This window comes from Pundamilia nyererei, unplaced genomic scaffold (assembly GCF_000239375.1).
Source record: "Pundamilia nyererei isolate P.nyererei 1_Seehausen unplaced genomic scaffold, PunNye1.0 scaffold00060, whole genome shotgun sequence".
Taxonomy (NCBI): Eukaryota; Metazoa; Chordata; class Actinopteri; order Cichliformes; family Cichlidae; genus Pundamilia; species Pundamilia nyererei.
Genome location: NW_005187461.1, coordinates 860,024 through 887,591, shown reverse-complemented (window position 1 = coordinate 887,591; position 27,568 = coordinate 860,024). Strand labels below are relative to the sequence as shown.

General features: G+C 41.6%; 1 protein-coding gene across 2 annotated transcripts in view; it reads right to left on the bottom strand.

Annotated features, from left to right (window-relative positions):
- cdh13 (cadherin 13, H-cadherin (heart)) overlaps positions 1 to 27,568 on the bottom strand; it is a 382,609-nt gene that overhangs the window by 3,530 nt on the left and 351,511 nt on the right. Inside the window, exons 13-15 of one of the 2 annotated variants that reach the window (XM_005734745.2) lie at positions 16,904 to 17,137; positions 10,296 to 10,514; positions 9,866 to 9,901 (exon numbers count right to left, since the gene is read on the bottom strand). In XM_005734745.2, coding sequence (XP_005734802.1) covers positions 9,891 to 9,901; positions 10,296 to 10,514; positions 16,904 to 17,137 — 464 coding nt within the window. In that variant the 3' untranslated portion in view covers positions 9,866 to 9,890. The remainder of the gene's footprint in view (positions 1 to 9,865; positions 9,902 to 10,295; positions 10,515 to 16,903; positions 17,138 to 27,568) is intronic. The other variant, XM_005734746.2, reaches the window with a different exon arrangement.

Sequence of the window (27,568 nt, the reverse complement as noted above, 5' to 3'; positions counted from 1 at the left end):
CATAGTGATCGTTTGATATATGGACCTGCAGCGGAGTTTAGGCCCAGACACGGCTAGTGACGTCAGACTTAACGACCGGATACTGTATATTGTATACAAATGAAACAAAAACATCGACAGCGCTCCTGTCTTTCCTAAGCTCCTTCCACCAGAGGAATCTCACATCACTGCACCTTACTGTAGGTCTTCAAAATAGACTTTCTCACTGTTTTTATTACTTAATTGATCGGATCATAAGAAATTGTATCATTTTTTGTCCCATGTTCGGTTAAATCTTCTAAAACCTTAAAATGCAGTCTGCAGAATGAAGGAGAACCTGGTTCCAGCACACACAGCCGTCTGATATTTTCTGTCTGATACTTTGTATTTTAATAGCTTTAACGTAACACGTGTAGTGCTCTTACCTTTTGAAGCTTATGCTATGTTTTTTAATAACAGCTCATTATACAGCACTTTCCTTACTTAACAGGCTTACCTGTAAACCTTGCATTTTACTGCTAATCTAGCAAAATGCATGCAACAAAATGTGTATAAAACAACAAATTTGTAGGTGGCAATTTGTCATAGCTAGTTTTTCTTTCTAAAGCGTTTACTGTTGCATTATTCTTTATGGATTTCCATTGTCAGCACATGAGTGGGTGCATGAGTTACGGTCACAGCTCTTGTGTGCTTTGTATAATAAGTTGGCAGTCAGTATCAGTCAAAAAAAAACAATGCATTTGACATGCCAGCATGCCTTTCAGTCATTTCTCTGTGTAAGCACTCCCTTATCTTTACCTCTCTTTCTGTCTCTTTGTGACATTATGAAGCTATCTTGAGGAAAGTGAGCTATAATTGTCCCTAACACTGTAAAATGAAAAAGATGGAGTTCTGAGTTAGCTGAATATAAAAGCCATTTATTTATTTAGTACTTGAAGGTACTCGAAACTCAAATGCTAGGTTTGCAAGCCTAATGAGAGTCTGACAGCGTTGTTCTTTGTCTAACAAAGACAAGTAGATGCAAGCCGTGACATTCAACTAAATTCAGTTTTATTTATACAGCACCAAATCCCAACAACAGTCGCCTCAAGGCGCTTTATATTGTAAGGTAAAGACCAAACAATAATAGAAAGAAAACAGAGAAAGGCCCAACGATCACATGACCTCCTATGAGCAAGTTCTTTATGTTATATGTTATATTTACGTTACATTAAATTTCTTTATTCACATTGTTTACTGTGAAGTGTCAAACAGGGATGTACATATAGATGTGCTGTAAATAGAAGACAGTGTTAAGAGTATAAGTGATATAACAGTACTTTTCACTTCCCCATTTATTTATGTTTACATTCATATTCTTTAGTTTCCCTTTCATTTCTCCAACCGCTGCCATAAAGTGAATCAGGTTTCATCTTACAGTAATAGAAAAAAGAAATACCTTTTACCAAGAATGATCTATTTAAATATCACAGCACATCACAGATGTTCACGTTGCCATTTTCACTTATGGTAAGTCTCTGTGGGTAAAAGCAAGAGCTTAATGTGTAAAGTACAAATTTAACAAGCTGCAGGAGGCGAGGAACAATCAGGACACTGGAGGGAGCAGCAACAGATTCCCAGGCCTGTCTAATTGCTGAAAGGAGACGAAGGTGACACTAAATTAACTCAGGTGTGTCATGGTTACAAGCTGAACACAGAGGCACTGCAGCAGCAAGGAGTAAGAAGCATTATAAAGAAACTGTGTTAATAAGCCTTACTGCGCTCTTCGTGCGTGTGTGTGTGCGTGTGTGTGTGGGTGTATCAGTCAGACGTTTGGACACACCTTATCATTAATGGGTTTTCTCTATTTTCATTTAGAAGGAGGTTTAAGGTTTGGCTCAACCACACCTTAAACCTGAAGGTAGCTGTTATCCTTCAGATGCTTGATAGATTCTGACTGAAGGCATCAAAACTATGAATGAACACACTGGAATTATGTAGTAAACAAAAAAAGTTGGAATGACTCAGAACATGTTTTATATTTAAGATCCTTCCTAACAGCCCTTTGCTTTGATTCCTGCTTTGCTCACTCTTGGCCTTCTCTCCGTGAGCTTCATGAGGTCGTCACCTGAAATGGTTTCCAACAGTCCTGAAGGAGTTCACAGAGATGCTGAGCACTTGTTGGCCCTTTGCCTTCACTCTGCGCTCCATCTCATCCCAAACCATCTCCACTGGGTTCAGGTGACTGTGGAGGCCAGGCCATTTGACACATCACTGCATCTCTCTCCTTCTTAGTCAAATAGTGTTTGGAGTCATTGTACTGTTGAAAATAAATGATGGTCCAACTAAACCCAGACCAGACGGGATGGCATGTCGCTGCAGGATGCTGTGGTAGCCATGCTGGTTCAGTCTGTCTTCCATTTTGAATAAATCCCCAACAGTGTCACCAGCAAAGCCCCGCCACATCATCACACCTCCTCCACGCTTCAAGGTGGAAACCGTGCATGCAGAGACCAGAGATAGAAAAAGTTGCTGACATCCAGAAATCCTACCAGTGGCTGGACAAAGCTGGACTGAAAGACAGCACAGAGGCACTAATCATGGCAACACAGGAACTAAGTACACGATCCATAGAGGCTGGGGTCTACAAGGCAAGACCCCAGGTGCAGGCTGTGTAAAGATGCCCCTGAGACAATCCAGCACTGAGACAGCAGAGTGCAAGATGCTAGCAGGCAGGCCATACATGGAGCGCCATGACCGAGGCTAACATACTATGCAGATACATCGGAAGTCTCGAGGTCAAAATGTGATGCCCCCCGAGGGTGGTCAAGAGTGACTGAGCCAAGATCCTTTCGGAGTTCCAGATACAGACAGACAAACTGGTGATGCCAAACTAACCAGACATAGCAGTGGTGGACAAGCAGAGGGAGGTGGTCATAATGACAGATGTTATACAGAGTGACAGCAACATCAGGGAGGAGGAACATGAGAATCTTGAGAAATACCAAAGACTCAGAGAAGAACTCGAGAAGAAGTGGAGGGTGAAGGTAACAGTGGTCCCAGTGGTAATCGGAGCATTCGATCCAGTGACACCCAAGCTCCAGCAAATCCCGGGAACAACATCCGAGATCTCTGTCCAGAAGAGCGCAGTCCTGGGAACAGCAAAGATACTGCTCAGGACCCTCACCCTCCCAGGCCTCTGGTAGAGGACCCGAGCTTGAAGGATTAAAAACCACTCCCAGTGCGAGGGGGGAATATTTATAAACCATGGATAAGCTGGAAACCTGGTCACTCTATGACTATGAAGTACTCGCCTGAAAGACTACTAGAAGATGTGAGGGCAGCATTATGGACAATGCCTACTGCAACCATTATTAAAACTAACCAGACGATCTACACAATGGTAGCAGTGATCCTTCAGATGCTATAAGATGAACAGCCAAAAGGAGCAGAACCCTCCATGGAGAAGAAGACTAGAGGTCAAGATCAAGGCAGTACAGAGGGAGGTTTGCCAACTATCAAAACTGTGGAAAGAAGTGATAAAGAAAGGAATGCCAAAAAGTACAACAAGCTGCCGAAACCTGAGGTCTTAGGAACTGCAAAACAAAGACTGGTAGCCTTGTATAGCTGCTTGAAGAGCCAGGAGTATAAAAAAGATGTTCTCCACTCAACCATCAAGGTTTACTTGGGTGGAGTGGGAGGAAAACATTATTAGAACTACCCCACCAAGGCTGAAGACACATCAATAGTGGAAAAGCATATGAGAGAATAATGCTCACATAACAACAATGCTTGGTGTCCTGATTCCCGAGGATCCAACAACCTGCCTCAATACAACATGGAAGCTCCTGTCAGGCATCATAGTGGCTAAGACGAACAATACACGAGCAAACAAGACAAACACCATCTCCTGGTAGAGCAATAACTAAAGACTGGAAGACCAGACTGAGCAACCTAAAAATATAAAAGATTAACAGAACCATAAAAGTCTTCGTCAGGATGTGGCTGGAAAAGCCCGATTCAAGCTGATTGCACAAGTCAAGTTACTACATAGGCCTGATCCCCCTCAGCCAGATCATTAACAAGGCTGGCTACACACACCCACTATGGAACGGAGCAACCATTAGGCATCTCCTCTAAGATATCAAGCTGTATGCCAGGAGTGAATGACACAGTGATTGACTGATCCATACCACACGGATCTACAAATGCAACCGGAATATCGTAGTGGGAACTGAGGAGAGTGTACTACCAGAAGGCAACCCAGCACACATCAAAGATAAGCAATAGAGCTGTTTCTGAGTTTTATTTACCAAGATGGACATGTGCCTCGAGTACGAGAATTTTGTGAAATTGGTTCCCAAGAAAAACGCTCATCACCTGCTCCATGTCAGCTCCCCTGATGCAAACAGGGAGCTGTCTCTTTGCCTCCTTATTGCTAAAATTAATAACAGTCAGCTGGGTCGTGTTGTTGAAAAAGATTAAGCAGATTAAAAGTTCTGTTTTAAGCGTTTGCACCGATTTATCCAAATGTTAAAGCCTGTAGGCAAGACTCAGTAGTTCAACAGTATCTGCTTGCAATAATAGTTTGATTCTATGTAAAGTGTGAATAAAACTGTGCACAGTACTAAAGTCCTGGAATCTAAATGTGACACTACCGTAATTATTATTAACCTGTAATGAAAGTAAGCTGTAAGAACTCTTTTCAGGGGCTGGTATTAATACAGAACTTTGCCCGGCTGTGGAAATCAAGCAGCTGGTGTTAAAATCTGCATTACCTTGTCTGTGTTATACATTTTTCTTGACTTTTGCTTCCAGTTTGGGGACTGAGAAGCTCCTACGTGTCCCTGCCGTTTAGCAGATGTACAAATGTAGCAATAAATCATTCATAATACATGAGGGCTGCCTGATGCAACAAATTCATAATCATTAACTATTAATGAAGCCTTTAAGCATGACTTGCTAATGATCAAGAAATTATTCAAACATCTTTAAAGCAAATACAGCAACGTTTTTGGTGTCCCAAAAATGTCAACATGTACAGTTTCCATGTTACTCTGTTTTCTAGTAGTATAAGTTACTTGTCATTATATATGAATACACTCTGATGGTATCAGAGCACTCATTACAGTACAGTCAGAGCTCAAGTGGTTCAAGCCTGTTGTCTTAAGAAGCAGGGCACTAATGCATCGTTTCATGTTCAAAGATCTTCACAGCGTGATTCAGTGAAGGAAGAGACGACCCTTCAGCCATACGCATCTTTCTGGTGTGTGGCCTCTTTAAGGAAAGCTATGAAAAAGTCATATTTATACAAGAGTAAATAAGCCCCTAAACATCCTGTCTCAGTAGCTGGGAGGGGATTAGTGCAGAGCTAGAGAAGGAAGACGAAAAGTGGCTGTCAGAGCAAAGCGAGGGATCAGAAAGGAGGAATAGTGTGGTCTAAAACCCCAGAAGGATGGAGGTAAATTAGTGGCATCTGGGCTGGGAGTTGTTTGTTGTGTTTAATGATAAATGCCTTGTTTTTACTCCACCCTCTCACTGTCTCTCTCTCTCGCCTATACCCTTGGAATTACATCATTACACTTGCTGAAAACACAGAGAAACACAGAGAAAATCTGCAGTTCTCTGCAGTGCATTAATGCAGCTGAAGCTTGTAATCCTGGGAGGAAAAGAGTTTAGCATGCAGTTTGAGCTGGAAGACCTTCCTAGGTTGACTCAGAGCAGGTACGATGAAATGCGGGATTGAGAAAGCAAAAAAAGAACTTTGGCGCTCCTTCCACTAGTTTTCATTTTATCAAATCATTTCACATAAGCCAAATAAGCAAAGTAAGTCACTCTGGGCCACAACATATCAATCTTCAAAATCCAGCAAAGTCCACATTACCACCACTAAAATACACTTGATTTATACACTGTCCATATTGGCCAACTTACTGCTTCCAGCCTCACATCATCAACTTTGAACTTTTTTTTGCAACAGTGAGGCTGCTGCAGGGAGATACTGCATGTTCTGTGCAGGGCACGCAAGTTCACATATAGACTGATAGGGGGCAGTGTGGTCATCTATAACAGTATTCCACCTGTGAGTTGTATTAAGCAAAGAAATACTCCTTGTAATTCTAAAATTAGGACTCGTGCTTATGAGTCACTTTAGTTTTTGAGTGCATCTGTAGCCTGTGGGGAAAAAACCTGACTGACATCACTTCGTGTGCCCGTTTAGGAAATTCTCTGTCTTTTGAAGAATAGAGATTTAGCACCCTCCATCTAAACGTGCATTTGTACGTGCGTTTGCCATAATATATCTGCATGTATTCTCTCCTACAGGACTATAGAATAATACTGTAATTGTGTCCTACTTTCATGGTAATCTTTGTGAATTTGTGTATACGAAGTGATTTTTGTGCGAGTCTGTGGCACAGGGAACTACAAAGAAAGCTTTACAGTGGGAGGGAGTGGAAGTAGGCCCCCGCAAAGCCCTGGGATTTATCTACCAATCCTGCAAGTGCAAACAAAGGGTTGTGGAGCATTAGAAGACACAGTATATGTTGGCACACTGCAAATACAGACACACACTTGTACTCTGTATTCGTCCAGCGGGGTTACATATATTATGTATTGGTGTGAAAACCAAGCCCAGTGATGCATTATTTGGCTGAGAGCTGATGCGGAAAGCAAGCTAGGACATGGTGGAGGGGATGGATGGATGCAGGTGGGATAAGGTGAGACTGGAGTCCAGTTCTGTGCTATATTAAGTACATGCTTCACAACTCTTTTGGTCCAGTTAATGTAAAGCACAAAGGGAAATCTGCCATAGAGGCGGTCAGATGATGCAGTTTTCTTTTCTCCGTCTTCTCCATTGATACTGTTTCTACCTACTGAATGCTTTACAGAGAAAACTGAACTGAAGCACTGGTGAAGATCACAGTCATTTTCTCCTTTTTCTCCTTGAGCTCCACTCAAACACCAGATTGATAAATTACCCTCAGTCCAAACACAACTTCTTGCTTCTCTCTTTTTCTCCTTCTGCTGCTTCTTCTGACACATTTATTAGTATATGTCTTATACATTTATTTTTTATTTTCATAATTTCATTATATTTGAGCTTCACTGTGCAGAATGACATCTGCGCATATTTTTGCAATAACCTGATTAGTGTGACATGGAAAGTTGACTCCTCACCACAGGAATAAACAAGTTTTCTGCTGCCTGCTAGTTATTTGCATTGCATTTCTGTGTTTCCATTGGATGCAGTAAAGATAGCACACAGGTACACTGCTCTTAACCATAGTTTACATAGTTAAACATTTGTTAGGAAGCTGCATTTCCTAGAAGCTTCCTAACAAATTTAATGAGTTCCATCTAAAGGTGGAGACACCAATGTTCATTTTCTGTGTTGGCATGGCTGTTAGAGGTTACTCAGCCTTAAAACACGACTATAAGCCTTTAATAAAAGTCTAATAATAGTCTCCTCGACACATGCTGAGGAGACGGTCTCACATATTTATTATTTTGACAAATATAGAGTCTTAAAAAATTAAATAGATGATGAGCACAAGGTGTCCTTTAGCAGTCCTTCTTTATGCCTCGGAAACAGGAAGACAAAAATCTTGTTTTATAGAGACATTAGGAGGCTGGAAAGGTAGAAGATGGTGTATCGTAGCGCTGAAGGACAACTTGTGTGTGTGCAAGAGGCTTTGACATAATGGCGACATCTGATTGGGCCGCTCTACAGAAAACACTAGCTTGAAAATCAAGAATGCCCAGTTAAGGGAAGCATTTTAATTATTCTGTGTCTCCTGCCTCGGCTTGCCTTTTCAATGTTTAACGAAGACTTCCGTCTTTCTAAACATAGCCATAAATAAAGTCCGCAAATGAAGATAATGGAGTAAAAAAAAAGAAACATGTCTGCCAATTCCCCCAGCATAAACATTTTCCAGGCAGTAAACAGATTGCAGACATATTTAATATAGACACTTCCCTGTTATGTTCACTGACATAACCGCACGTGCTTTACCTGAAGAAATGATTTGTGGATGCCAATTATTTTAAAGATTAAATATTTAGTAGACATGGTTGGGGATTAAGAGAGAAGGAGGATGAGTGAGGAGAGCTACAGATACAAGGAAAGAAGAATTAAGATAGCTGTTGTGCTGGCCATGCATTCTGCATGCCTGTAGCCCAGCGAGCAAAAAACAAAGAGTTTAATCTGCACACTGCTTTCTTCTCCTTTCCCCATCCTTCCCCCTCTGGCTCTTTTCATTTTTCTTCCCCTCATCTCTCTCTTTCAGGGTCAGAGTTCAGTTTGGAGATAAGGGAATTGGAACAGGATACTCTCTGCCTCTCTGTCAGACTATCTGACTACACACTGCAGCGATCAGCCCCCTCTATCTGTCCCCCAGCACAGGTCTGTGTGATGAGCTTGAGCAGAAGTCATCTCTCTGAGCTCCCGCAGTGTGTGTGTGTCTGTGGAGATGTTCTGTGTCTGAATTGGTGAACCTCTGCTGCTGAGCTGTAATACTGTCTCAGATTCCCAGTAGAGATACAGACACACACACACACACACTTTTCTTGTTTCCTCTCTGTCTGTAATCTTCAACCTCCAGCTTCGGGGTAACTCCACCGTCTGCAACGTGCGTTCTGACTACACAAACGTACTCCGGGCCAAACGAACGGATGTGCACAGCCTCCGGAACAAGCATCCAAGAATCCGTGTTCTGGAGAAGCTATTTGGTTAATGAATGCCACTGTCTATCACTGCACTAGTTACAGTAGAGTAATGAAGGCTACTGTCGTTCAGTGCAAAAAGGACATCTGTGGCAAAGACTCTCTTAACATCATCTTTGGCATGTCAACCAATTAGAAGGCTTTCGAGTTCAGACACATGTTTGCGCTACCATGGAAACCCCGTATAGGAAGCTGCGTCTGAAAAGGAGTCTGTGAAAAGCTACCTGACTGCTCCAGCTGGGATAGTCTCAGGATCACTGCCATAAAACTTTCCAAGAGGTGGCTGTTTGTCCTTGAACGCTGATGCAGCATCAGCTTGTGATTAGTGTGTCGCAGCGAAACCGCGACTAATGGCCTATCAACGCTGTCGTGCGGTGTGCTTATGCCGCTGCTTGCTACACGCCGTCATTTTAATTTAATACTGTGTGTCCTGTGAATCACGAGTTGAAGAAGTTGCAGGTAACTGAGTGCACGTAGCTGAATCAGAAGAAGATGAAGAGTGGGCGCAGGCGCCACTTCAAACAATGCTTTCTGTAACACGTAACAGTTATCTGTTAGGAGTGAGCATTCAGAGAAAAGATATGCATCCATAGACAGATTGATCTATAGCCATAGGAAGATCGCTGAGTCATACTAGAAGCTAGAAAAAGAACAGCAGAGATGCTGCCCACAAGCAAAGGATTATGGGGGAAATGCAGCTAAACAGAGAAGCACAAGACAAGTGGTACAAAAAAACTGTGGCAGAGGAGGCTGAAGGAAGAGAGTTTGACAGGACTGACAGGAGATGAGAAAAAGGGAGGAAAGATGTTAAGATCAGTAGAAGAAGACAGGGAAGAGAGCTGGGAGGACAAAGGGACGGATGGCTGTGATTTGTCGCACGATCAGAAGTAAAACATTTTACAGTCAAACACAAATTAGCAGAACAAAGATGGAATAATTACAGCTACCCATCTTTCAGCGCTGAAATGAAATTCCTTCTCTGTTCCTCCCATCCATCACATTATTTTTTTTTACCCTCTCATTCCTCATCATCTCCTTCTCTCGCTTTACTCCGTCACCATCCCTCCTGCTGTAGACAGCCGCCGGCATACAGCGAGCTCGCCTATAAACTACAGAGAACAAGCCCAGACAGAGCGAGAACGGGATCTGGGGCCTTAAAGATGCAAATGAGTTTTCTTCTCACCAAACTAGCTGTTGGATGTCCTCCATTACAAACGTGCTGTAAATGGAGAAGGCTGAATTATTCATACCATCACTTGGCTTAAATGAGATATTTAGAGTAAATTCAAGTTTGACTTCCTTGGGAGCGCCTTAGGCTTGTAGGCAGGAAATATAGAAACATAAAATGTACAAGACACACTTGTGCATCTTGAATTAAATGATGTATTCTTCCCAGGCAAAGAATTCAAATCCTTTTTCTTTACACGTGAACATAAGTGCAAAAACTGCTTTGATCCTAAATAAAATGATGCTCCATGTTTGTCTGCATTGATTTTGTACCCGAGTCTGTACTGGAATCGGCAGGAATTCACTTTTGAACTGAGGAGAAAATAAAAAACACACAAAAAACCAGAGTTTTCTGTTGTTGTGGGAGTTGGTTGCGATGTACTTACAGAGTAAGGTGAGCAGGAGTGGTGCGAGCGGCACAAGAAACCTGGCACGATGGGAGTGGGCCGAGCTGCAGTGCATCCGGTTCTTATTACAGATGCAAACCTGAACCTTGACCTCTGTATTATTGGACAAAGGGGGTACCCCTGAGTCCGTGATGAGCAGCGGGAGTTGGTAGTTGTCTTTCTTCAGACTGCGCAGAAGCCTGATTTGTGAGTGCGTCGCTGCGGAAGACAAAGAAAACATTGGACGGGGCTCAAAGTTACGTCCATCTTCTCTACATAAACAGTGAGCTCCTTTGCAAAGCACAACTAAACATGTGTGTGTGCAACAAACACAAAGTAAGCAGGTGCAAAGGCATTCCTGACAACTGAAGCCATGGAAATTGCCACCAGTTAAGTTGCATCAGATTCATTACATTTTGTTGCATCATACTTTAAAATTTCTCCAGAGACACGACAGAACATACTGAAACTGGTGCACTTCATGCTGAAATGTGTCACAATATGCATGCCAACACATTTCACCTGTCTGCCAGAGCTGAGAGCTCTAAAACAGGCAAATTGTGTTTACTTAGAAAATCTGTCATTTAACTCAGTGCTCAAAATAACGTTATAAGGCAATAAACGTCAGAAATACTGAGGTCATTCTTCACACAAACCCCCCGCAGATCGATATGTTTCGTCACACTCTGATTTGTACATGAATGACTATGTGAACATTCGGGTGGCTGTAAACACCTCGAGGTCTTCCTCTGTACAGACACAGCAGGACTTGTTGCTCCCTCTACTCAGATTGGTGAAAAATTACAGGAAACCTTCCTGGTAATAAATGACCTGTCACGAGTCCTGTGACTCAGTGTTTGGCTTTTGCTTATTAATATTGTTTGTTTCTGTTAGTGTCTGGTTGTGTTTGAGTTTCTTTGCCTCTCCTGTGCTACACCTTTCTTGTCTCAAACTCTCTGGCTGTATCCCAACTCAGGCTCTGCAGCCTTAAAGGCCGCATTTTAAGGCCGATTACGTCACAGCGACGCGACGAAGGCTGTCCCAATTCGAAGGCTGCTCGAAATGCGGCCCTCAAATGCGTCCTTCATTTCCCTGAATTTTAAGGACGTGGCGGTGTAGACTTCGTGGCCCAACATATCCCAGAATGCATAGCGCAGCGATGGGTGTGGATAATTTTGCAGAAAAAGAAACGGCGGATGAGGGGCGCCCGAAGAGTAAACTTTAAGTACTGAATATTATGTCACTTATTTATGTGCAAATGTTTAATAACGAAGAACATTAAAACATGACTGTTGGCCAAAGTCATGTGACATTAGTGACGTTTGTACTAACTTGGTTTTAAAGCCTTTACTTTAAATACACGCCGTCCAATAGCTGAGCTTAATCTTACAGAGAATGATCAAAGCTCATGTAGCAACAAACAAACGAACAAAAGATTTTCTCCTTCATCTCTGTCAAACACAGCTGTATGACACGTTTCCAGCTGTTAGTATCATGGTTGCTAGGCAACCTGGGCAGCGCGACGGAGGCTAGACCGTCCCATTTCACAAGCCTCGCACTTCCGGCCTTAGCGGTCTTTGAGTACGCGGCGCTTGAGGACCGTTGAGGCTGCAGACCCTGAACTGGGACACAGCCTTTGTGCTCGTGCTTCTCCTGTGGGTTCCCTGTCAGCCGTGCCTCCTGGTCAAGTCTGCATCTCCGTGCTTGTCTTGTGTTTCCTGTTTTACTTTGGTAGTCTCACGTCCTGTGATCAGTGTTTTGCTTTCCTCTCATCTCATTATGTTAGATTAGTCCCAGCTGTGTTTCCCATTCTTGTGTATTTAAGCGCTGTGTTCTCCGCTGCCCTTTGTCGCGTCGCACCCTCACTATGCTGTTTCCCCTCCGTGTTCCAACTTCTAGTTCTCAGTTCCTGGTTTGTTTTCTAGAGTTTCTTGTTCCCAGTTTAGTTTTGTATTTGATGTTAGTTTTCCAGCCAATAAAGCGGCCGCTTTGACTTCACCTTTTCGTGTTCGAGTCCTGACACACAGCTGATTGTGACATTATGTAAAACTGAACACAGTTTTATGAACTAAGCCAGAAGATGTTTATTTCCTTGACTGAACAATGGTAGTTATAGTGGTGCAACATTCAAATCTCTCACAAGTACTCATTTTGGTTGTGGTTTGGGGACTGTGAGTGCCACAGCAGTGTGAGGAGGAAGAATTATTATTATTATGTTGCTTTTCTTTAGAGCTCTGAAGTCTCGTTCATCTTTTATCTAGTTTTTAGGGCATTGAATGCTTCCAATTAGGGCAGTAGTGAAGTTGTTGTTGTGGACTATGGAGCCCAAAAAACCCCGAGTCTAACAGTCATCTTAAAGTGTCTCTTGGGACAGCAGTGTTTGGGGATTCACTTTGAGATTCTGGGTTGGTTTTGTATGAATTTGATCAATTGCATTTGTTCATGTGCATGACTGCAGCTCTTGTCCATGCTTTAGGTTATCCTCTTCAAAATAATAATGCTGTAAGCCCACATCATAGATCCTGGAGGTAGGTGAGCATGTGCCCTTGTCCTACATTCTTATGAGTCATTTCCATCAACTCTGAGAAAAAGCAGGTAAATATAAAACAGAGGACTGAAATGTTCTAATGCTGAGCTCTGTCTTTATCACCACAGCTGACACGCCGCTGCAGTTCCCAGTGGAAACTTTATTAACTCGTATCTCTTAGAGATTATTTTGTGTCTAGTGTGGACATCACTTCTAGGTCTGAAAAGCAAAGCCGGCATCCAGGTGCCATAAATCTGCATTCTGTTTCTTCTCTTGTGGTTGGAAAAAGAAATCAAGTCAAATTAAATTCTATAAGAAAACTTTGGCTGACCTCAGCAGCACTTTCTTGATGAGTTTATTCGTTCAGGTGATCGTTTTAAATCTCTGGATACAATGTGACGTTCATCTTGTCAGTTATATTTCTCATTAGAGAAAAAAGAATCTGAATTTATTTTTTGACAAATCACTGACAAAAACAAAAAACAAGACATCCTTTTTTTGGTCTACGTCTGTTGACTCATCACATCGTAGCTTTGTCCATCTTTTACACTTTACAATTAATTATTGTTCAATCATAAGATCAGCAGCCTTTTTTTTGCCCCCCACCCACGTCCTAAATGAATCCAAGACCTTCCAGCCTTTATTTCTGAGAGTATTTTTTAAAAGTACAAAGAAGGAAGTTCGTGCACTTCCCACCTACTTTGTTTATGTGTCAGCTAATTATCAGCTATGAAGCATATAGAAGGATAAACAGTTTTAACACACGATGCTACGCAGCAGAACGAGGAAAGGACGGGAAAGGGAGGGATCGGGCCAAAGTGTGGCTCTAAGCAGCACAGGTGGTGGCTGACTGATATGTGTTTCCCCCCCCTGGGATAACAGCAGCTGTGCACTTGCTGCAGCGACTGTTCATAATTTCAGACATACAAATCCATACTGACATCAGCCCTCAACACTTTCCACACGCGCTGAACTTGCCGAAGAATATCGAAAAGACCATTAAAGAACTTCAAGGTTTGCAGATTGTCCGTGTGCAGGATTCAAGCAGAAAACTTATTTTAGTCTGTTAGCGTTTTGATCCTTGCTGACTGTAGACAGCCTTGATGATGAAGTTAAGTTGCACAACTTTTACTGACTTCCATCAGAACACTTTAAAAGAGAAATTTAAAGTGAGGAATACAGAAAGATGTTCCATAATATCTCTGCGAGCTTTTAATTGTAATTGCATTTGTCTGCGTGTATTGTCACGACCCCTCCACATAAAAACTTCCAGCTGTTCTTACACTGAGATGTACTGTCGGGGCAGAGCCACGAGCTCTCCTGGTGCTGCGTGCACACAAACAGAAGCACACAGAGGGACGCAGCTGAGATGAGCACAGCGCCAGTCTCTTTCACTGGGAATGGGTTCTTTCTCTGCTGGCCCTATCTGTCTCTTCCAGCGGTGCTGATTGAGGAGTGTCTGTACCCCCCTCTTCCGCTGTCAGTCACAGCTAATACCTCTGGGCAGGTTTTAGCTCTGGTCTGTCACTCAAACAAACACAGACAGCACTGTCGGTCATGCAACCCTGATTCAATGTCTTGGTTGTCTGTCTAGCCTCCTCTCCGCTTTCCTCGGCGCATCGTTTTTCTCCTCATCCTTATCATGTGATCTGTAGGAATCTCTCCAGTTATGACTGCTCCACTATTCTGGACAGTCCAAATCAACACTGTGTGACAGGGTATCAAATTGTACTTGGATGAATTGACCCTTAAACATTTTCGACATGAAGCTGATTCCAGAGTACCAGTTTTCTGTAACACTTCTCTCAGATTTTCCTTTAAACTTCTAGATTCCCCGGGCTCAGTGGAAAGTGCTTTAAACCTCCTGAGAAAGAGAAACCAGCATGCAAAAAAAGAGAAAAGTGACTGTCAGTCTGTTAAGGTCATGAGGTGGCTATGGGCTTGCTGTGTGGAGTATGTTGACTCTCCCACTGTGTGAGTGGGGTTTCCTACAGTGCTCTGTCCGCCCACAGTCCAAAGACATGCATATTAGAATAATAATGACTCTTGATTGGTAATAATTGTAGATGTAGGGCTACATAAAGAGGTGAGTATAGTTTCAAGTCAAAGGACTTTGCATCGTAAGACCAGGAAAGAGGTAAATAAATACTAATCCCTATCGTCATATTTTACTCTTAATATTTCATTAGGAGAACCAGTTTTTGTTATGTAAACTCAGTTATGGTATCTGAGTTGTGCGCTCTCTTTCAAACACTGCACTTCTATTAGATACTGCAGACTCGGCATATATGAACACAAAGTGTCATTTAGCATTGCTCCTTTGACACTGGTAGACGTAACTGCAGGTGAGGATGCACAACGGTCCTATTTGAAAGAATCAAAGTCTGAATGAAGAGAAAGGAGATGTTTTGTCAGGAGTGTGCTTCACTTCTTATTGTAAGTGTGTTGCATGTTTTGGTTTTTTTTACACTCACAAAATCACTTGGTAGATTTAGGAAAAGACTCTAACTGAGCACAATTAGATAACTTCATAACATCAACCCCAGACATTGAAAATGTATATTTACAGCCACCTTTTGAATGCAACAATGTGAGATGGGCCCAGTTTCACTATCACAAGTACATCTGTAGTGAGCTGGTACACCTCTTTGTTTAACTGTACTTTTAATCCCTCATCCACCTGGCCCACATATTGGGCGGATCATTTGCATTTTGATTAACTTTGCATAAAAAAAGAGAACGAACGTATCTCATAGAAAGTGTTTTTGCTTAAAAAGACCTCAGCAGATCTTTGCGGAGGTCAGACGAGAGGAGCTACAGCGACTGAGGCGGCTGTAGCTCAGGAGGCAGAGCAGGTTGGTGGTTCTCTTCCTAGTCTGCATGCAACTATGCTTGGGTAATATATTAACCCTACGTTGCTCTCTGATCCATCGCAGTGTGAATGCTAGTTAGTAAGCACCTAAAAGTCCGTTTACTGTCTACATCTATAAGTCCTGCATTTAAACATCTGATCAACAATCAAATACCATCTGAAAGGTTTCTGGTTTATTTCAGCATGAAATCCAAACATACTGCCACAGCAGCAAAAGCATACGTGGACACTACTCCACTTTGTGCTTTTCTATCAGTTATGGTTTGGCCTCCACAGATCCTGACAGAGAACAAAAGGCATCCAACATCCAGAGCTCTGGATTCTTGTTCTTTTAGAAGCACAGAGAACTGTTCCCAAAGACTGCTTCGATAAATTACAACAGTTTGTTGTACTGAAGAATAACGGCGGTCACACCAAGCATTGACCATCAAGCTTGGTAGAATTGTACAAACTTGGTTTTTGCCTCATATTTCCATGCCTCATACTGTCATTATATTAATGCTGCTATCCTGTATATATTGTACATACTATTGTCTGAGTACTTATGATTGTTTTTTTGTACTTTTTATATTTTACATTATATTTATTATTGAAACCTGCACCAAGGGAGTGGCACTCCAATTTTGTTGTACTCTGTACAATGACAATAAAGGCTATTCTATTCTAAATAGTTAAACCTAATCCAATTTTGCTCACTTTTGCTAAATACTGTATAAATCCCAACTGAAACACAAAGATAATTAGCATTTTGTCATTTTAAACACTGTGAATGAAGGCTAACAAGCCATCATTTTAATTTAATTCAAGGTAAATTCAATTAAACTGCAGTTTTAATGTTATTTCAATAGGAAAACTGAATTTAGCTTCAATGACTTCTTATTGTATTTGCTCTTTCAGATGGCGGGAAATTGCATTCATGATCTGTGTGACACCTTTAACCTGAAGTAGAGCGACGGTTTGCACATATAATAGTTTGAAGTCAGTATCTCTCAGTGCAGGTTTTCTGCAAAGCCTGTCCCACACTGCAAATTCCCACTAAATCCTAACTTTACCTGTTTGGTGACACTCTGCGTGTAGTTCTGAGAGACTGGTGGCTTTGATAGAACAGCACTACTCGATGCTCTGGGCATGAGAAGAGGCTAGCCTGACACAGTTCAGGTTAGTCCTGCATACAGGCGGACGAATCTCATCTTAAAATGAAATACTTACAGTTAACCCGGGTAACATTCCATGTTTTGTCCAGGTCAGGCTGTGTTCCCAGTTCTATTTTAAAGGGTGCAGCATTGGGTGGGAGGTCCTTGTCCCAGCCCCCAACTACAGCAACAGTCACATCGTAGGTGTCCTCGCACACTCGCGCTACCGATGGTAAGACGTACGGCGCGTTATCATTGTAGTCTTCCAGGTGAATGATCAAAGTGCCGGTACCTGTGGCTGGAGGAGTGCCTGGAAACAGATGAAAACATACACGTATGAGAAAAGGAAAGACATGGGAGCTAATTCCCTTTGCAAGATTTAGTGCACTTCTGTAGGCCTGGATGCTCCTGAGCATGTGGACAATGTGAAATGCAATGATCTGGACAGATGTGAAAGGAGCAATAATACAGTGTGGCTGCAGTAAAACACGGGCTAGTCATTATTTACTCTGGAGTAAATTCTGCTTTTAGTGTTTTTTTCATTCTGCCAAGTTAAAACATGTTCACTGGGAATGTAAAAAAATCAAAAGAAACCCCCCCGACAAACGCCCCGGACCAAAACTACTCTTAATAAGATCCACGCTGCTTAGCTGACCTAATTTAACCCAAACAATAGAAAACGGAGTGTCGATTGGGTACCGGAAGAGCATGAATCACAGCGGCTCGTGTTTTGCAAAAGAGCATTCTGACTTGGCATTCAGCTGGCTTCTGTGTTTGGATGAGATTACACCTTATTGAAGGATGCTGTGTTAAAAAGCACCTTGGCACTTCTCTATTATGGCTCTCTGTTTCACTGCGATTAGCGGTTATTAAAAAACCTGCATGGCATCCAATAACAGCTCCAGAGGTCAGTCAGCAATTAACACCTAAAGACAAGATCTGTAATTGGAAAATGGGTCCCTTCCACCTTTTCCAGCTAAAAAAATATATATTTGCAGACAATTTAGGGCAGAGAGGGGATAAAAGCAAGTCGAGATATATGCACAATAAATGTCAAGTGATGCTGGAATGAAACCCAGTCTGGGTTTTTACAGTGGCTTTGCAAAAAAGCTGCACACACCGAGCAGGAAATGTTACAGCTGCGAAATGCTGATTAGGTGAAAGTTCATTTTTTAATACGCTGCTCGTATTAATATGAAAAACAACTGGATTCTTGAAAGAGGAACACAAACGATGGAGTCTTATTCCACCGGTGTACATTTTCAGTTGTCACAGCGTGGGACGAACAGGTGTATTAATGACGGCCACATTTCATTAGGAAGGTACATGCTGGTTCACTGTCATAGCTTACTGGGACACGTAATGAAACTGGGACATCATTAATTCAGCCTGTGCTTTTCCTACTGTGGCAAGTCAATGAGAAAAGGGCTACTAGTTGGAACAATGTTGCTAGAACCATGTTGGCTACTGTAATTTCATTAAAAAGCATCGTTTCTGGCTGATTCTTTCATCTTGTAGCTGACTCGCTTTAAGATTAAATATTGTAAAACGTGAATATCCACTTGGTTCTTACATTTTAATGACACTGAAGCGAAAACTGTTTCTCTCAGAAAGTGTGTCTTATACTGAGCTAATGACCAATCACATTCAAAACATTATGTATATGTATGGTTTTAATGGTGCATTTGATTTAGTGTTTTAAGCTACAGGCTCCAACATGGTCGGGACTGATAAATAACTTTTACCCTAAATTCATACATGATCCAGAACTGGCTTGTACAGGTGGATATGGAAGCAACACTTAATTACTATCAACTTGTACAGACAGATATAGATACTGACATTCAGTTTTTTGGTTTGTTTAATATGGACAAATATTACTGCGCGGTCATGTGTTAGGTGGATGAGGTGGCGGCCGCGTCCTCAAACATGCATTCACAAAATACTTGACCTGAAACAACGTTAACTGCGCTAACTCGGACTACGTGGTGGAGAGTTTATTTCTGGTCTCTCAGTAAGATGTCTTGTATGGCATTAGTGAGTATCTACGCTGTCATGTATATGTATCACAGGACAGGTATTATTCTTTTTCTTTAGATAAATCTGAAAATAAATCTTTGCCCCTCGTTGGTCTGAGATGAAATCCCGTCTCTTTTCTTTCATGTGGGTCTTATAGCTCTTCTCCCATAATTCTTTCCTACTCTACATGGATCCCAGTGGAATTTCTCAGATGCTGCAGAATCCTCTTAAGTGTATTCCACAAGCTAAAGTCATGGGATTTAAATAGGTTATCTATAGAAGTCAAGGAATAGTAGATAATGCAATAAATGGGTAATTTTATAGAGGCAGTGTAAATGTTATTACAACTTCAAACTCCTGATAAGGAACTATTGATCCGTTTGTGCAATAGTGGGGTTTCTTCTCTTTTGCATTTTATCCTCGTGCAGAGAATTCTTGCATAATGCGCATACATCAGCATATCATTTACAGAATAAGTTTAGCAGGATTAGCCAACTTCAAACACAGCACACTTAGAATTAACAAGGTTGATGCCATTAAAGATCTTCCTGTTTTAAACCATGTTGTCGAGCAGTCTCTCAGCCAAACGCTGCTCTGGACGCTTATCAGCCAATCCTGCAACTACTGTGTTTCAGCAAGTGGTGCCTCCACTAGCACTGTGAGCATAACATAAGGCCTATTCCACATCCATACTGACATTCATGTGACTGATGTTTAGCTACAAGATGTAAAGTCCAGAGTTGGGATAGACTTTGATGCTGCTCAGTGTCCGTCAGTCATTTAGGCTTCAAGGCAGCTTTCTGCTTTTCAGACGTCCCTCAGTACTCTAATAACTTCATAAAGAATATGTAAAGATAATAATTTCCCTAAAAATGACATTTATTATTATTTTCTTGAATCCTTCATTCAGTGAGCAATTCTTGAGACAGATCCTGTTTCATTTGTTGTGGAATTTGCAGAAACTATTTTAATAAGAGAAGAGGCTCGGTGAAGTTCATGCTATTTATAATGAAATGTTTGAAATACTGAAACATTATGAGGCCCAAACTAAGACACGCCGAAAACCCTGCGGTTATAAAAGGTCCATTCAATGCTGTTTTTTGAATGATTTATTCAGTAACTTGTATAAATTTAGTTAAAAATAAAATATTTGGTGCAGTCTTGTTCATTCCTACTAGATCATAGAGACAAATGTATCAAAAAAAATATACAACTTGTGACTATAAGATTGTTTAATTTGATGATTTTGAATAACAACACTTTAATGGCGCCTCTTTCCTAAACGAGCAGATTTAATGTGTAACTATACCAAACACTACAACACTAACTTTAAACAGTTTTCATCTGCATTTAGAAATGAATGCACGAGTAACGTGCACGTCATGCTGGAATATTCTGTCTGCAAAACATGCTCCAAAGCTGGGCAGTAAAAAGAATTTCCATAAATGAATAACAGAAATGTCAAGTACACCTAAAAATAAATCAAATGAAAAATTTCCCATCTCCAGGCTTTTTATTCACATGAAAACCCTTAAAGAGGAGCCGTGTTGCCCAGGCTACTAAATCCCTCTGGCAGGGCAAAGGAGGCAAGTATCCAAGTGCTAAATATTTAGAATTCGTGCAAATGCATGACTGTATTGAATGTGAAGTGCAGTGAAACCTTCAAGGCTTGTAGAGGTGCTGATTTTCTAGGATAATGGCGGTAATCCAACTCCCCGTGCACCATGAAGACACCCACCCATCTGCATAGACACAAAAGGCTGTGCTTGCATTCCCACAAACCCACATGCACTGGGTCAGTAGAGCTTAAATATTCTCACTGTACCTGAATAAAAGTAGAAGTGATCTGTAAGTGCATCTACTTGTGACTCTATCTCTAAAAATTCCAGCTGGTTGCAGCAGGTGAAAGAGGACAGGAGACTAAAACGTTTTCTGCACGAGATTCTTTCCTGGCAGTCTGCAGGAAAAATGACATCTACAACTGCTGGGAGTGTTTAGCAGATAATCATCGCGATGTGTTCGCTAAGCTCAAAACTTTAATTTCATTCTCAGCTGTAAAACCATCACTGGATCGTGATTGCAAGAGATATGGAGAAATCAAATGTAACGGTAGCGAGTGTGGCATTTCTTCTGTTTAATAATCGTGAAATGACTGCAAACGCTGCACTCGGTTCCCTTTCTGCATGCAGTCAAGGAATGAAACAGAAAACAGCCCTTATATACCACAGATAAGTATTGCTGTGACAATATCAGCAGCAGATCAAGAGTGGAGAGGAATTACTTGAGCAGAAGCAGACAGAAAATGTGTTCAAAAGCAAATCAAAGACAGTAGCTCTTCAGGCGAGACCCTAGATAATCTATTATCACTTGAGACGCGAGACCAAGAGAGCGAGGGCTCGGATCCTCCGTCAGAGGAAAAAAAATGCAAATTTCAACCTATTTGTAGTGGGAGAGGGTGCCTCTGTGCTTGGCTAACTTTAAATGAAGCTGTTTGTCTTCCTAAATGAATACTCCCCACACCTAATCACTCTATTTCTCTGCTCTTCTCCTGCTCCTCCTTATCGCCGTCGCATCGTGGCTATGTCATCATCGGCCTGCCTCGACATTAATGGAGCTTGTCTGCTGGCCCCTGCTTCACACTACTTTGTTAGGAAAGTTCTCTTTGAACACAGCGTAAGTTTGTGAAGGAGACAGGTAATTTATGGATCTACGGCGTGCACCCTGTTCTCTACGTGTCTGGCACTACAAAGAACATAATGAATAAAGTAGGTAAAGCATCGTTTGCTTTAAAAGAGAAAAAAGATGAGTTTTCATGAGTTTTTTATTTAGATGTACACAAGAAAACCGACACAAAAGTGCCAAAAACTGTGATTCCTCATTCGTTTGAAACTGTCAACCTCAAAATGTGGGTATTTTCGTGCAATAAACATGGCTTACAGTGTAAGTCTCTATAGGTAATTTCCCTTTTTATAACTAGATACAGTTAGATCTGCATGTTCTCCCCATGTCTGCATGTCTGGGTACTCTGGTTTTACAGTTTACAGCATTGCAAAGGCTGTGGCTGCTTTTACTCTCAACTGCTGTTACGACCCGGCTCAAAAGCCCAGCATAAATCTGGAGACTAACACCAGATTTCCCAGAGAGAAGGTTTTATTTTAAGTGATATAATACGTTAGCTACAATAGCTGGTACCACTAAGACAAAGACTGCTGTGCCTTCCCAGAGTGTGCCTCAGGTATGCCTTTATCCACACCTCCCCAGGTGTGGTCAATTAGCAACAGCTGGACGCTCTTGCACTGCCACTTTGAGGGGCGTAACAATCGGATACTAACATAAGAATTTGAACGGCTTTGTTTGGCTTCTAATATAAACCATAATTTTTGTGCTGGTCCCTTTTAGAGCTTTAAAGTCATTTTATAAAAGATTGTGCGCCTTATTTTGTGGCACAATTGCATTTACCATTTATTGCAGGCATGTAGTCTATGCAACATTTTGTGAGATTACTGAGTACCCACTCTGTGGATGCATCTGGATATCCTGGTTTGCATCGACTTAGCACTTTATTCTCATGTACAAGTATGCTAACGTCTAGCTCTGACAGAGCCGCGATCAGAACAAGATTGTAAATGAGGATAGAGGTGCTCATAGCCCAGGTTCTGAGTGTAATCCTTAGTGCACTTAGTGTGTGTGTGTGTGTGTGTGCGTGCATCATTTAAAACTTGACTCTCTTCCTCCAACTCCGATAAGAATTGTGCTCAGAGTGACTCACTCAATTATTTTGTTGTTTTAGCATTTGCTGCATTCCGAACACACACTGTCTGTCTTAATGGCCGTCTGGGTGGGTAATGAAACAACAGCCACAGCAAATAGCTGGTGTTTAACAGTAGACGGTTTCAGGTCTGTGTCCCTATGCCCTCTAACATGCTGCAGTTCATGTGAGATGCAGTGCAGCTTGTCTGTGATTAAGCATTGTTAAGCACGTTAGCGGTTGCGTCTCGACTAAAGATTTATTTGTCAGTTCTCGGAGACTCGAAGGGATTATTGGCAAACTTTCGATTAACGATGCTCCTTAATGATACGCTTGTGGCTCTGTGAGACTGTGCTGTGCAGATGTAGCTCAAGCAGAAGCATAGTGAATTTTTTCCATGCAACATGCATATATTTTAGCAGGTATAGCATTTACAGTTCCAAAGTACCACTGATATTAAACATATGACCTGGCTTTGCTGCAGAGTTAGCAGATCACCAATACTGTTAACAGCAATCTGTGTAGTAATTGTTTAAACAGCAACAGTGTGACACTAAATGCAGCACTACAGTAATGAGTGTGTATTTATCAGGAGAGTCTTATTGCTGCAGATCCGTGTACTTGTCTTTATTATAGTCCTTTTCCCTCAGTGGTCATTTCGGCGCATTGTTATGCGGTGTTAAACTTAATCCCAGCATGGCTGCAAGAAGTTGAAGTCGTGTCAGATCTAATGTAATCCGGTCACCTCTGAGGCTCTGTTATTTTAGCATCTTCAAGACTGGGAAAATGGAATGAATGCAAATGGAAAATCCCTGCACTGTTTTATTTTGCAGCTCTAATTTTTTGCACTACTCTCCTTTGTTTCGGGTTTAATTCGTTTGGGATAAAGTCAGAAAGTTTTCACACGAGCATATCCTCCTTATCCTATCCTCCTCCTGAGGAGTCGTTTTTGTGCAAAAGAGATGATTAATGATGTATTATTTCCACTGGAAAATGTAACAGTGTAAAGCTAAAATTAACTTTACACAAGTTGGTATCGATTCTAATAAATTGGTTTGAGGAATTACACTAATTAGCGAATGAGATTAGGTCTAATTGTCCCCATCAAAATAACTCTTCGGTATTATAAAAGAGCAATGCCTGGGAGCCACTTCAGGCAGACGACTCAAGTAGCAGTTCTGCACTCGCACAAGATAAACTCTACTCAGTGAACCACAAATATCCAGTGCAGCCTTCTGGTGTCAAATAGGAGATGATTTCTGCTCGGCGTGCGAATCGTTGACATTAACCAATCACTGCAGGAACTTTCTGTTAAACCCACCCGAATGTTCTTACAGGACTGAAACAGTGAAACCTCCTGTACATCACTTTTATGATGCCAGGACAGACAGCACAGATGGTAAAGGTGGTGCTCTGTAAGTAAATATTTATTGAAAACAAATATTTTAAAATGAATAATTGAATGCAATGAATGCTAGAAATTCTATTGAGATAGAAACAATAGGAAAATTAGCTCAACAACTTGGCAACAGCAATGAGAAATTTGGGATGACGTTAGTGAAAGAAACCATCTGCACTTTTTAAAAAACATTTGACCCTGCCCTCTACAGGGCCCCAAACTAATGCTAGAGGAGGGACAGCGTAAGCGGCGTAACCGTGGGACGAGGTGCTAAACTAAAAAGCCAAGCAAGCTGACCTTCCCGTGAATCCTACACGCCAACGGTCACTTCAGCTTCACTCACAGTTTACCGATTTCCTGTCGTTAATTTCCACGTCGTTTCCTTTCTAGGATTCTTCCATCAAACTGATAGAGATCTTTCAAATGACTGTTGCTATGGCGATCCCGACCACCGATGCATAACTTCCTGGAGATGCACCTGGATACTTTCTGTTATTATGTGAATAATCTTCAAAAATGTATCAGACATCGTTAAGATTGGTCACAAAGAAAACAAACTGGAGGATACTAACACATTAAAAGATATTTAGAGAATCAAGTAACTTAAAGTTGGAACAAATATATTTGGTGATTTCATAGAGTGTGTCTGTGTCAGAGCAAAGACAGAAAAATCATTACGAGTTTTAATTCTGACACCTGACATTTCAGCCTTTCGGTAAAATATCAGTCTGAACTTGAAGGACAGGTGAAAGTGTTTCCTACCCGTTCGTCCCACAGCCACTACCCCTGCTGTGCTTACATCATTACGACTTCTGATAGGTGGTGGCGTGACGTAGCTTCCTATCATTCTCTGGGAACCTTCTCTGAGTACCTTTCTTTCCTGGTCGTTTGCGTCTAACAGTAAGCTGCATCAGACAGGCTGAGAAAGAACCGGCCATTGAGGAGGTGAGGAGAATATCACTTGATAAGATTTCTTTGTATTTATCAGAATGTCTCCTGGGCTGTGGCAGCGATTTCCTATAAAACTCTCTAACTGCTTACTTACAGCGTGCTGCAAAGTCAAGCACCTCTCAGTCATTAACATCTGAGACTCCAGACGACTTTTTTTTAACTCATTTTCAGGCAGTAATGCCTCAAAACAAAAAGGTTACACTAACTACTTTACAACCAGATATAATAAATGACTGTAAATGTTTGATTACAGAGTTTTTACATACAGTATTACAAATTGTCAGAATTTCAACTGCAGCAAGTTGAAGAAATTCCGAGTTGATATTCTTTCTTCGGGCTTTGCTTTCTTGCACCATCGTCCACCACTATTCCTGAAACCTCCACCTGCCCCTGGCTGGCATTTAGACAGCCTTGTTATTCTCCAGTCTGTCCAGAGATGAGAGGAGCAAACAGACTGATTGACTCCTGGGGCTGTCAGGGCTAATCCACAGCTAAAGGCAACAAGCTAAGCTTTTTTCTCTCCCTCTATCTCTTTGTCTTCATATGTCTCCATCTACCCCCAAACACTCTTTTGCTCCCAACATTTTGGCTTTAGGCTAATGCTCTCTTTTTGTCTGACTGTCCAACTCTGTTATCTCTGTATATATTTTATTCTGTTGTCTCGCTTTTTCTTCCCACGGCTGCAGAAGACGAATGAAAAACGTGGCTTTGACCAGCAGCGCTTTGAAATGTACCAATTTGTGCCCCTGCACGGTATGGTGAGAATAAAATCCGTGATCTGTTTGCACTTCATCTTTTCTCTAGAGGGAAAATGTGTCACAGCAATGAAGTTTTATGAGAGGAGACGAGGATGAAGAGCACAACACATTCAAAGAGGAGAAAGTACAAGCAGTTATATTTTCGTTTTTGCCCAGGAGATCAGTTCTTCTTATTGTGGTGAATTGTAGAGGTAAAGAATGGTCCACTTGTAGCGTTTGCCAAGGACAAAGCTGAAATAAGACTCTTCTTGTCTGGCTATTTTTCTTGTGCTCATTAGAATAACTGTTATGTTCCACGGCAGCTTAAGTACAAACAACCAGCGGATGATGCCCTTGGCTAAAGATGTTCTGTAACGTTGTTATGATTATATTTTTTTCCCGAGCCACATAAAAGCAAATCACGAAGGAAACCAAATAACAACAAGCAGAGAAGTCGGGAGCAGGCATGTAGCATGAGGAATAGCTCAGTGGAAAATGTCACAATATATCACGCCGCCGCTAAACACGCAGGAAGAGTAATTCACAGGTGGACTACACCGAGGTAATAGAAGAGAATAAGAAAAGATAAATGAAGGGAATATCTGAAATGAGATAGGGAGGAGATGAGAGCAGGCTGGCCAGCATGGGAGGGAAGTGAATTTGAAAATTATGTGATTATATGAAGTGTCTACTGTGCCGAAAAATTGTACACTAATCTAGTTAAACCTGTTCGCCATCACTTTACAGTGTCTTCCAGCAAAATAGGAAAAACCTTAGTCTTTATTACTAACTGCACAGCAGTGAGCCACACACACACACACACACACACACACACACACACACACACACACACAGCTATATTTTCATATTTCCTTTCATCTGATGAGACTGCCGGAGTCCACGCTGGCTCACATTTTTACACAACTTCATTCAAATGCATCGAGCTGCAGCGTGGACCCCAGTGCTGTAAATGATGTATACATTCATTCTAAAATGTCTTTCAGTCAGGAGCACAACATTCAAAAGAAAATTGATATTTCCACTTGCAGAAATTCATATTTGATGGTGTGGCTCTGTTGCAGGACTGCTCCGCTGCTCCACCAGGAATTCTTCTCTGCTGTCACAGAGCGATGCTGAAATGCTACATTTATTAGTTTTAGGCTGGACCACTATGATTCATTCTCATCAGGTTGTTCTAAAAGCTCCCTGGAAAACCTCCAGCTGATCTAAAACATTGCAGTGAGAGTACTAAGGGGGACTAAAAGACTGCTCATGTTTCTCCCGTATTGCCTTCTTGGTTTTTATTCCCCGTTAAATACAGAATATCATTTAACATCTTTCTTCTCACAAACAAGTCTCGTACGATCAGGGCCTCATCATATCTCAAAGATGAGAGGCAGGCTTCCCATGATGCAGCGAGCATTTCTCCTCAATTCAACTCTTTTCTCAGCCAGTGCTTTTATCCCACTACTGTCATTAACATTTGTCTACTCTGTTTTCTATTCCCCTCACCACCCAGCCAGTTGTGGTAGATGATTACCCCTCCATGAGCCTGCTTCTTCTGGGGCTCTTCGTTCCCATGGTCCAAGTGCTTATTGGGATTTTCTTGCAGTGTGAAGAGCCTCGAGGTAATTTGTGTAAATAAATAAAACACAATTGAAATTGAACTTATTTTGATCTGTTTATTTCAACACTATATATTAAGAATAGATAGGATGTTTTCATTCATTCATGCTGGTTTGGATTTCATTTATTTATCACCCTATAGAGGCTGAACAAGCCCCTAAAAACAGTCAGTGATCACTGTCGGCCTCTCTCGGTTTTTATTATCGCGAATCATTTTAAAGCTCAGTGTTTAAACCCTTATGATGTAGCTACAGCCCATGC